The 12,513-nt window shown below is 42.1% G+C and overlaps 1 protein-coding gene across 1 annotated transcript; it reads right to left on the bottom strand.

Annotated features, from left to right (window-relative positions):
* Positions 1-2,214: 2,214 nt before the first annotated feature.
* On the bottom strand, positions 2,215-8,631 carry LOC114602034 (C-signal-like). The gene is made up of 6 exons (XM_028739768.2): positions 8,213-8,631; positions 7,184-7,235; positions 5,874-6,061; positions 5,361-5,519; positions 3,773-3,883; positions 2,215-2,484 (listed from the first exon to the last, which is right to left on the bottom strand). The coding sequence occupies exons 1-6, from the start codon at positions 8,357-8,359 to the stop codon at positions 2,365-2,367; spliced, it is 777 nt and encodes a 258-aa protein (XP_028595601.1). The 5' UTR covers positions 8,360-8,631; the 3' UTR covers positions 2,215-2,364.
* Positions 8,632-12,513: the final 3,882 nt, after the last annotated feature.

Here is a 12,513-nt window from a genome sequence, read left to right on the forward strand (position 1 = left end):
GAGGGCGGGATATAAATAAAATTTATTATTATTATTATTATTATAAAAAGAAAAGAATGAAAGGAGTTGAAAGAAGTCAGTCGGTGAAGGGCAGTTTTTGCTTCCCTCCATCCCCACTGTCATTTGCATATCAGATGTAGGCACTAGAGCCAAAGGTTTCTCACCCCTGGGCCAGAGCACGTTTGTCAAAGGTTAACCAAGTCCCTCAGAGACTTGGCACTAGCTGCATTGGCAGGATACTGGTGTGTGCAACCAATGCAGTAGGATTTAATTCCCCCCACTCATGAGCTGATGATTGGGGGTGTTAAATGCTGCTGCATTAAGCAGGATTTGATGAAAACCCCTTTCTGATCACAAAGGTGATTGACAGGTGGCCAGCCACCTATGAAATTCAGCCTGTCACACCAATCCTGATAAGGATCTGACTCATGGAGCTAGATAGGTTCCTCACCTCTGCTTTAAAATGTTTTAAAATAAAATGTTTTAAAATAGGTATGCGTGTCAAGGAGCCCTGACCCGATCAGTGCAGTGTGTGAAATGGCCCTGAGTCACACCCGCCCCCCAAAGAGCAAGAGCAAGACAACCCAAAGCTAGGTAATACAGTGGTACCTCAGGTTAAGTACTTACCGTAATTCGTTCCGGAGGTCCGTACTTAACCTGAAACTGTTCTTAACCTGAAGTAGCACTTTAGCTAATGGGGCCTCCTGCTGCTGCCATGCCACTGGAGCACAATTTCTTTTCTCACCCTGAAGCAAAGTTCTTAACCTGAAGCACTATTTCTGGGTTAGCAGAGTCTGTAACCTGAAGCGTATGTAACCTGAAGTGTATGTAACCCAAGGTACCACTGTAATGGCAAACAGAGTACTGTACTGTAGTTCATTAAGGGCTTATTCACAACTACCTTTTACCCCGCTCTTTCCAGGCAGAAATCTGTGCTTCAATACTCCATGTCTGCGCATTTGTTTGGGGTTTGGGGTTGTTGTGTTTTTTTGTGTGTGTGTGTTTTGCCCTGACCTTTCACTGCAAAAACCTGCTCATTAGTGTTCAGTTAAAGCAAACATCAATTCGGATTTTCCACAGATTCCTGTTTTCTCCGACTGAGCTTTAAAGAGTGGGCTTTTGTGAGGAAAGCTCTGGAGAAAAAGGGGCAATTGGACATACAGTTTTATATTGCAGACTGTGCTGGGAAAAGCAGAGGAAAGGTAAGTGTGGCTAAGCTCTAAGAGTTTTGACACTTTTTACCAAAGTTGTTTGGGCTTGTGTTATTTTATATGGGACCCAATACAATCTTGTAACTCAACCTCCCTTCCCCACATTCTAGAGCCCTCCCACCTTGTTCCCAAAGCTGAGAAAGTATGAACTAGGCTTTGAGAAGAATACGGGAGGACTCTAGAACCCTGCAAGAGCCCTCATGCCTCCTTCTTTCCCAAAGTCCAGGGTCCACAATTACTGGGCTTTGAGAGGACACCCCTTCAGCTCAGTGCCCAGTGCATGCCCACCACTCACACTGCCCTACATCTGCCCCTGACCCCACCCAGGCAAGCCTGTCTCAGCAAACAGCTACATGTGGGATTTGCTGAGGATCTACAAGTAAAGCTCAATGTTTATACACCTGAATATCCTGACTGTGTCTCAATTTCATTTTTCTTTGATTTTTAAGTTGGGCTTTTTTCATTATTCCAAACCTGCCCTGCTCCCTCAATTGAAATTTGGGCACAGACAGATACAAGAGATGCATTATTATTATTGTTATTAGTATTCGGTATTTTTCAGTGTTACATTTACACACATCCCAACCTTTCACCAAGGGGTTCAAGGTGGGCTCAAGGTGGCATTTGTGGGTCTCCTTTTCCCTAGGTTATTCACACAACAACTTTGTGGGGTGGGTTAAGCTGAGTTTTGACTCATATATACATTTTTGCATGTTACCTTCACAATATATGCACTGTTATGTGTATATGTATGTAGGTGTATATGCATTTTTGTAAACTGCTTTGAAGAACAGCACCACAAAATACATATAAGTGCAAATGTTGAAGGATGGCTGTGTTTCCATTCTCACATTGTTTCATAAGGTTTTAGATAGATTTGGCTTTAAATGTGAAATGAATTTAATTTCTGCATCATCCCTACTATGTAAATAAGCAGGCAGTTAGGTTGAGTGGGGTGGTCATCTCAGGCAATTGATTTGGGGTGTCATGAAAGGGCAGCAGATTGCTAGTTATGTAGTTTATTTTTATTGCTTTTGTTCTTCCAGGCAGGGGGAGAGGTCAGATTTTCTGTTTCTGGTACCAAAAATAACTTGACCCAGTTCAGGGACTGGTCACCTGGCTGCTCCATTTCGGGCAGCACAATATCTTGGGCTCACCAAGGAAGGGTGTTTCCCTCCCAGTTCACAAAAGTGCCATTGTCTTTCTCAGAGAGACGGGAAAGGGTCTTCAGGATTGCTTGCACACTCTCATCCAATGTCAGTGGGGCTTGTCCCTGGGGAAAAAAAGAACAGACTAGAGTGGCATAAGGACTTGTGAGTATATTTTTTAAAAAGAGTGACAAACAGCACGGGTATCATCATCACAAAGTCTGGCACCAAACTCTCCTAGGGGACAGGTAGAATTCTTGTTCCATTTTCTTTGTCCCACTAGCAGCTGATTTTCTTTCCCTAGGGAGCCAAATTCATGGGAGATACGTTTATGATTGGAAGTGAGAGCTGGACCATAAAGAAGGCTGATTGCCGAAGAATGGATACTTTTGAATTGTGGTGCTGGAGGAGACTCTTGAGAGTCCCATGGACTGCAAGAAGATCAAACCTATCCATTCTGAAGGAAATCAGCCCTGTGCTCACTGGAAGGACAGATCCTGAAGCTGAGGCTCCAATACTTTGGCCACCTCATGAGAAGAGAAGACTCCCTAGAAAAGACCCTGATGCTGGGAAAGATTGAGGGCACAAGGAGAAGGGGATGACAGAGGACAAGATGGTTGGACAGTGTTCTTGAGGCTACCAGCATGAGTTTGACCAAGCTGCGGGAGGCGGTGGAGGACAGGGGTGCCTGGCGTACTCTGGTCCATGGGGTCACGAAGAGTTGGACACGACTAAACAACTAAGCAACAACAACAACATGTCTATGATTACGCATGTGACAATGTCCAGAGGCAATTTAACCTGAATGCCAGTTGCTTGCAGGGAGGGGAACAGAAAGAGAAGGTTATTGCCCCTCATGTCTTCCCTGCTGATTTTCTGAAGGCATCTATAAAGCAGAATGTAGTGTAACATAGTTATTCAGTGGCAAAGGATGTTTTGATAGCCACTAGTTTTTATGGACAAGGCTTATCCATCTAGCAATAGCTATCAGCCGCAACAACTAAGAGAATAAACTCCTTGCCCAGGGAGCAACATCTGCAGATAATGGTAGAGCACTGCAAACCTTAAGTTACCTGGAGTAACCTTCTACGATGCTTGGGTATCCAGCCAGAATTCAGCAGAGACCTGGAGTTTGAATTTAAGCACACCTAATAACATATTGGATTGTAGCCAGTGTGTAGCCACTCTATTTTCTTCCTGGAGTAGACCATTGGTCCAATGGCTTTCTTCAACTTTTTTTTTTAAAAAAAATATTATTTTGAAGCACCAGAGGGAGGGGGGTTATTGCCATTCATGTCTCCCTTGCTGATTTTGAAACTAATTATACACCTTGGTTCTTACTTCAATGTAAGGCCAAATAAGTTAAATACAGTATATATGCCTAGAGTTCAGATTCCTCCACAAATCACTTACCACTGAACTTCCCATATCTGTCTGCACAAACCCAGGATGCAACGCAATGCACAAGATTTCATCTTTGTCAAATCCCAGGGACTGGCACCGTGTAAGCATGTTCAGAGCAGCCTAGGAAAGAGACATATCAGAAGCAAGGGGATGAAAGAGGCAGCTAAGGATTGGTGAGAATTTTGCCCCCATTCTCCATTTTAATGTGAACCTGTCTGATTTCCTGAACCAATATTTAAACTGGAATGCAGCAATCCTTTGACATTTGTGATTCTCTGAATTTTGTGATGCAGTTGTCCAATTAAAGCATGAGTACCATAAAGCATATATTAGGGAGAATGCATGCAATAATGCTTTTGGTGGTGAAAATAATGTATAAAAGTGTGTTATATTATGTGGGATTGCTTGGGAAGTCGTACACAAAAATGCATATTAAAAACCACAAACTGATGGGAAATTAGAAGACATCTGAAGGCAGCCCTGTTTAGGGAAGCTTTTAATGTTTAACAGACCACTGTTGGAAGCCATCCAGAGTGGCTAGGGAGACCCAGCCAGATGGGTGGGGTATAAATAAATAATTATAATAATAATTATTGTTAAATGGGGGAAACTGAAAAAAGATGAAAGAATGAGAAAAGCCGACATTGAAAGATCTGTCCATTCCTAGAATGCAACCTAGTGCCACAGGATGGTATGAGTTTAAAAAGGAGGCTTCTGTATTACTGAGATATGTTTTAATGCTCTCACTATTAACAGGTTGTTTTTATTTTTTGTTTAAATCTTAACATTGATATTGTATTTTCTAATTTTGTTGTTTTGTTTTTGGAAACTATATTGTTTTCTTTGAATGAATGAATGAATGAATGAATGAATGAATGACATAAGCTTTGCAGTAGAGATTCTATGCTGTAATTTCTATTGGCAGAAATCAGTAATAAGTTGGCTCATTCTTTCTGACTGAATTCCAAGTGAGTTCCTGTTTTGTTTTGTTTTGTTTTGTTTTGTTTTGTTTTGAACGCCATTTACAACCATGGATGGTTTCCAATAGCGTGGATCTTGGTTTGCTGTTCTTATTGATAATGCTGCAGGAACCTAGGGAAGCCTTTTTGCTGCCATCTACTGGCTAATGTATTTTAATGCACTTTCTTTTTTACATTTCTGTGGAGCAAGGAACGAACACCAGCTAATAGTTTGACTCTTTGGGTTAATTGTGAGTGAAGCCGAATACATTCATCGCCACCTCTAGACAATGAGGGGATGTAGGAAGATTTTCATGTTGAGAGTACCATTGTGGGGTTGTCCATGTCTTCCTGTTCCTGGCATTGTTGCTTAATTTAAATAAATAATTTTGTTTGATCACATCTCAGGTGCTCACGTGAGCAGGGGCAGTTGTCAGACATCTATTCTAGGGTCCCAGGTCCTCCGTAGTGGGGGCTGGATCCCTCCTATGGCCAGATATTTACTTATCAAGATAGGCAAGGGTCAGGGAGGCATATTGTGGACTGCATTATTTTAAGACTATTGTCAACACCATCAGGTGAAATTAACAGAAAAATCAATTTCTAGCTTCTAACTTGCAGTACTTCTGTGTCCACACCTTGCTGCAACGGTAATTGACCACGTGTGCCAAATGCCACATGTAGACAGTTGTGATAGAGCCACCTTCACTGGACATGTTGACAATGGCAGCTTTGCTGCAGCTCATCCCATTCTGGGGGCTTTCCTGAGATGCCTTCCTCAGCAAGGGCAGGAATGCCTGGAGAAGGAGAGAAAAGAATTGCACACAGTTGCATTCTTCATGTAGAGACTGGGCATCTTGTCACCAGTTCAAAGTTCAGCGTGTGAGTGAAACCGTGAGCCCAGCAGTTACTTGCTGGTGGTATACCAGAGTTCTCTCATGGTTCGTCCAGAAGGGAGCTGCAACAAGTACAACCTTCCCCTATGATCTCCACAAGCCCAAAGGATGCACTTTTAATGTCAGTTTCTCATGAAGCTGTTAAAGTTCTGTTCTGCATCCTTTCTCTATGAAAACAGTACAGTTTTGAAACACAAGGAGCCCTGCAACCTGGCCAGAAGGTTCTGTGAAGAAGGTACAATAGGATGGCCTTACCTGGCTCATCATCATGGGGCCAATCACATTGGTTTTGTACACCTCAGACATGTTCTCTGGTGTCTCTGTCTCAAGAGAGCTTAGCTTTAAAATCCCAGCATTGTTTATCAGAAGATTCAGCCCAGATCCTTTCAGCCGCTTGGTGACTTTAGTTGCTGCAGCCTTGATACTGGATGGGTCACAAGTATCTACAGCAGCAAAGAATAAATCCCATTTTTTAGGTAAGACCCTTCTCTTCTTGTCACAGATCAACAGAAGCCTTTTTTGTGTTGATAATATTTAGAAGGATCTTCTCTATAATACTTATGTACATCTCATATTTGGTTCTTGAGAATTAAACGAAGTCCATCTATAACTTTTCCTATAGTTATTGTCTCCTCATTGGCCAGAGTCCTGTAGATGTTTTGGTATGATATCAGAAGTCATATGATATTACTTCTGTTTCAGTGTATCTGAAGAAGTGTGCATGCACACGAAAGCTCATACCAAGAACTAACTTAGTTGGTCTTTAAGGTGCTACTGGAAGGAATTTTTTTTTGTTTTGGTATGATATCAGTCAGTGATTTGCATATTATTATTATTATTCTCCATCTATCTGGTTGGGTTTCCTCAGCCACTCTGGGCAGCTTACAGCATATATTGAAACATAATAAAACATTAAACATTAAAAACTTCCTGATACAGGGCTACCTTCAGATGTCTTCTAAAAGTTATGTAATTCTTTATCTCCTTGACATCTGAAGGGAGTGTGTTCCAGAGGAAGGGCACCACTACTGAGAAGGCCCTCTGCCTAGTTCCGTGTAACTTCGCTTCTCACAATGAGGGAACCAGCAGAAGACCCTTGGAGAAGGACCTCAGAAACTATTTTCAAATCTATCACTAATTAATCTAACTTATATCTAAGTTACTTTACTTGGATGTAAGCTCCATTGAACTCAGTGAAACTTACTTATGCATAATTTATCACTTACACCACTCCGAATGACATGCAATGTTCTTTGCCTGTACCAATGCATGAATTTAGACCACAAAACTATGATTTACAAAAATTGTGTTCCTCTGTTGATCTTGTTCAGCTGTTAAAGCTTGATAAGTGGTTCTGTAATATGACAGAGTACTTGGATTTATTTGTTATATTCTTTTTCTTTTATAATTCAATAAAACCTTAAACAAATCTAACAAAACAACAAAAATAGGGAATGCACTTTTTATTTGCTAAAAAGTAATATTTTGAAATGACCTTGAATATCAACTGTTGTCCATATCACTGTGGGAAAAGTGAATTTGAGGAGGGGGTGACAAACACATACCTAGTGGGATGATTTCCACTCCCTGGTGCTTGGCAGCCAAATTCTTCAAGTCCTGAAAGATACAGGGAGTACAGACTTAGGATGGAACAGCAAGTCCTGAAGCCTGAACTATTTGAAATGGGATAGGAATGGAAAAGATCAAGTCCCATCTGGTTTTGGTTTTCAGCATTTGGGGAGCATTTGCAAAAGTGTCCTGCAGAAACTATGTCAGCTTAAACTTGTGCTTTATAAAGAGATCTACTCTGAGTGGCAAGTCCTTGGGTGGGTTTAAGGTCACACAAGCTATATGGAAGATGGAGCAATCTTGTTTTCTTCTGCTCCGGAGGGTAGGACCCAAACCAATGGATTCAAGTTACAAGAAATGAGATTCCAACTAAACATCACGAAGACCTTTCTGATGGTGAGAGCTGTTCTACAGTGGAATGGACTCCTTCAGAAGGTAGTGGATTTTTCTTCATTTGTGGTTTTTAAGCAGAGGTTGGATAGCCATCTGTCAGCATGTTTTAGTTGAGATTCCTGCACTGGAGGGGGTTGAACTAGAGGACCCTCGTGGTTGCTTCCAGTTGTACAATTATATGATTTATACAAGAAAATGCTGAGATGAAACTTCTTTAAACCTCACACCCACCCATTCATAATTTAAGAAGATGAAATATTGCAGTTCTAAGCAATTTGACACAGAAAATGAAGTTAATGTGTTTGACTATTTAGTGATATTCATCATATGGTATGTATTTCGGAATGTTTAATCTGAGTTATTTTTGTAATTTCCAACACCCATTGAGACAATTCTGTTAAATGCTCTTCAAATCACTGGGTGAAAGGAATCAACCATTTTCCTTCCAACTCCTCTCTTAATTCTGCAAAGAAAAGGGGTGTGTGTGTAAAAAGGGGTTACTAATCTGTGCTTAAGGTACCATCCTCTAAGAATGGAAAATATAAAAAGCCTTGCCCTTGGCACTATCTTCTGGACATCATGGGGAATCCCCTTGTTTCTATGCTCATCCCAATGCACAGCCTGGGGCTCACCTGGGCAAGTGGTCCATCTGGATTCCGGCAGGTGGCAAAGATCTGTTCTGGACAGTTGTTTTTCCGCACCAGTTGCCTAACCAGCTCCAAGCCAATGCCCCGATTGGACCCAGTCACCAGGACTCTGCGTGCATTCAGCGCAGCCATCTCTCTTCCCAGCCTGCGCTGAACAGAGTAATCCCTTTGTCAGCCCAACCGCAGCACCAAATGTAGCTCTCAACTTATCTAGCAAGGCTTACATAAGCTGCTTGTTCTTCTGTCAGCTCGTGTTCTGCATTTGGCAACAGCCCAGTAACTTGCCAAGTTCCCACCTGGCAGACTGGTTTTTATTGAGTCTCACAGTAATAGAAGGAAACAGGATAAATGGGGGAGGGAAGTTGGCAGACTGAATTTAGAAGTTCTCATCTTCCTGTGTCTGACTAAGAAAGCTCAGTGGCACCCAAGGATGGATATTTTAAGCACTCAAGTCCTCCCCCAAAAGGTTACATAAAGTGCTTGCCCCCTGACTCTGCTCAGATCCTGTGTCTGACAAACTGGCAACAGACCAGGTACAAAAAGACAAGAGTGCAGTCAGACATGCACTCTGGACTTTAAGAAGGCTGATTTCAAAAAGCTTAAGTGAGATCCCACGGTCAGAAATACTCAGAGAGGAGGGAATCCCAGACGGATGGGTGAAATATTGCAGACAATAAGAAAGAAAAGTGGGAGGCATCTAAAGAAACCAATGTGGCTGCATACAGAGCTTGCAGATAAGCTAAGATTTAAGAAGGGCTTGTATAAGAAATGGAAGAAAGCAGAAATCATGAAGGAGGAGTATACACGAGGAGCCAACAGTTGCAGGCTGAATGTCAGGCAGGCCAAAGCTCATAATGATCCCAGGCTTGCAAGATAGGTTAAAATTAATTTTTAAAAAGAGGTTTCTTCAGCTATGTTTGAAGCAAGAAGAAGAACAAGCAAGTAGTATGTCCTCTGCATGGAGAAGATGGAGAAATGCTTTGGATGACAGAGGGAAGGCGGAATTGCTCAACACCTACCATAATTTTCGCTCTATAACAGGCAGATTTTTTCTCCTAAAAAGTAAGGGGAAATGTCTGTGCGTGTTATTGAGCGAATGTGTGGGCCCTGGAGCTGACTTGCAGGGGCAAAAACAGGCAAAAATCAGGCAAAAATAAGATCGGGCGGGCAGAGGGAAGGCGGAAGCTGCTGCTTTCCTGCATTCTGCCTCAGGGTCTTACTGCCCTCCCGCTTCTGTTGCTGCGTTTGCTCAAACTCAACAAAGAGCAGGGAATCCCCTGCTCTCCTGGCAAGCAGAGGGTTAAGGAAAGGATCGAGTCCTTCCTTCTAATTCTTTCCTTGTCACACTGCGAGCAGGCTCCAGCCCACCACCCCCTCCTCTCCGTGCTCTAGGGACTCGCAGGCAGCCCAAAAACATGCAGGTGAGAGAGAGAGAGAGAGAGAGGGCTGGCTGGGGGGGGGGGGACTTTTGCCTTCCTTTCCTCCCTCCGGTAAAACCCCTCTCCTGCATTCTTAGCCAGCTGCTTCTCCGCACACCCCTCTTGTGCTCCTTGTCCCTTCTGTGTTTTTCCTTCCCTCCCCATTTAAAACGTGGTGACAAAGCACGGATCCACATGGATCCTCAGGATTTTTGCATTGGGTCACCCCAAATTCACCATCAGATCACATTACATGTCCATGGCTACAGTCTGTACCAAAAAAACCACGCACCCACTGTTGCCTGGGGCTGCAAAGGTGCAAAAACGTGGTTACAAAGCATGGCTCCACAGGATCTTTGCCCTGGGTCACCCCAAATTCACCATCAGATCACATAGCATGTCCATGGCTACATCTTGCACCAAAAAAATCACGCACCCACTGTTGCCTAGGGTCGCAGTGGTGCAAAAACGTGGTTACAAAGCATGGATCCACATGGATCCTCAGGATTTTTGCATTGGGCTACTCCAAACGCACTGTCAGATCACATGTCTGTGGCCACAGCATGAACCACAAAAATCATACATCCACTGTTTCATTTAGAATATTTTTTTTTCTTGTTTTCTTCCTCTAAAAACTACGTGCATGTTATGGTCTGGTGCGTGTTATAGAGTGAAAAATACGGTACTTTGCCTCTGTCTTCACTCAAAAGGAAAGCAGTGCCTAAACTGCTGATAACAGACTAAACAATGCAAGGAAAGATCTGCAACCCAACTGATGAAAAGAGGTGGCTCCTCTAGTTGTGCCCAGCTAACCCTTTTAGAATAGGCAACTTGTCATAAAGCGGTTCCTGGAGTTCTCTTTAACCATCACATCCAAGGTGCTTTAAAATGTACAGTATGAGACAGGATATTGAATAATTATGATGGAAATGGAATTGGGAGTGGAAATTGGCCAATATTTGCTTATTTGTCTCATGTCTGGAAAGGAAATCATTTCCACAAATATGATCTGTATTCACTGCAGTTTTCACTCCACAAACAATACACAGTGGATCACACTTTTTCTCCATTTGCATTGTGTTTCCTTTGCATTGAAATAAATGGTAATGGGGACATACTTCCCTAAAATTCCACCACAGCCAGCTGTGACATGAATATTGTAGTTTTTGTCATTTTTTGCTGAGAGAAGATTCCATCACTTGGCCAGATTTGAAGGAAAATCCACCCCTCTGTATGCAGGCCTTTTTGTATATAAACCTGTCTCTGACATGGGTCTAATGGCCCTGCTCAGATGAAGAATCATGCACTGCAAGAACCACGTGTGCCTGGGAACAACTTGCTTGTGGAGCCTGTGATTCTGATTGTAAGTATTAGGATGAGGCAAGCTACCTTTCTTACTTTGTTCTGTACTTGGCTTTCCAAATATATATTTATATTGGACATTCTTAACTGTATTTTATTGATAAAGAGTTCTTATTCTATGTTTGTAACCTCCTTAATAAAGTGTTCCATTTATTCCTTGTGTGACTTCTTTTTTTTTTGAAAAATATTTATTAAAGTTTTAAACAATAGAACAAACTTCACAATCAAAACAAGAGAAAAGAGAAAACCATTATCACAATCAAGTAAAAATAGAAAAATACAGTAGAAAACATAAAAAGTAGACAGAAAAAAGACATAAAAAAACAACCATAAAAATCCGATTTCTTACTTCTTGTTTTCATAGCCCTCCTTCCAGACTCCCTCACATCTCCCTTTTCTGTGTTCCCTTTTACACAATCATATTCAGCAGTGCCTTACCCTCTTTCAAATCTTATTCTGTAATATACATTTCAACTATTATGTCTCCGATTTTTCCCTTTATATCAATTTATTTAAATTTGACATAATATTACTCTAACTTTTTCACCCTGATTCTTCTGAAACATTTTTTACATATTCCTTTCAACTATGTCACTAATGCCATATTATCTTTGTATCCTGCATCTTTTAACATTCATACAATTTGCAATGCTTTTGCAGGTAATCTTTAAATTTCTTCCAGTCCTCTTCCACTAGCTCTTCTCCCAGGTCTTGTATTCCTTGTGTGACTTCTTGATGTAAGCTCTGAATCTGGTACCTTGGCTTCTAGGTTGCACACGACTGACTCCTTTGTGGCTTGGGGTTCAAAAGACAGTGAGTGAACTGTTCCGCTCTTGTCTTTCTTGTCTTGTCTTGTCCAGAACAACCTAAGTTCCCCCGGCTTAGGACTGGGGAACTACAAAGGTGGTGGCAGTACAGCTGGACAGGGTTGGTTTTCCCCAGTCTACTGCTCACACCTGCAGCTTGGGATAAGCAACAGAAATTATATACAGTACATGCTGACAGTGATGAGAGAGATGAGATAAATTCCATATTATTTACATTGTGACAGCATGGAATAACACACTTTTCATGCTGCCGATCTGAGATATAATGAACAACCTTTAAAAGACAGCCTTAAAATATGTATTGAATAAAGAAATAATCTGCTGAGGGATACATCCAGGGCTGGACTTAACACTAGACATGATGAGGCAGCCACTTAAAGTGGCACATGCTGTGGGTGGGTTGATGGCAGCAGTCCTGCCATTCGCCCTGGGCCCACTAAACTACCTTGCCTACACCTGCTAAGCTAGGTTGTCCTCAAGTGTGTTGCTGGGTAGGGATGGGGAATAAATGGTCTAATTCACAGTTCTTGCTCATTTGCCCTTCTCCAAATTTTGCGGCGAATTATCCAACAAAATTGTTGTTGTTGGCATCTTTTTGTCTTGAGAGACAATCGAGCGCACTTCCGGGGGTGAAGTCAGCAGCGTCCAGGCCAGCAGTGGCTTTCAACCCCCCTAACGT

Source organism: Podarcis muralis, chromosome 7 (assembly GCF_964188315.1).
Source record: "Podarcis muralis chromosome 7, rPodMur119.hap1.1, whole genome shotgun sequence".
Lineage (NCBI taxonomy): Eukaryota > Metazoa > Chordata > Lepidosauria > Squamata > Lacertidae > Podarcis > Podarcis muralis.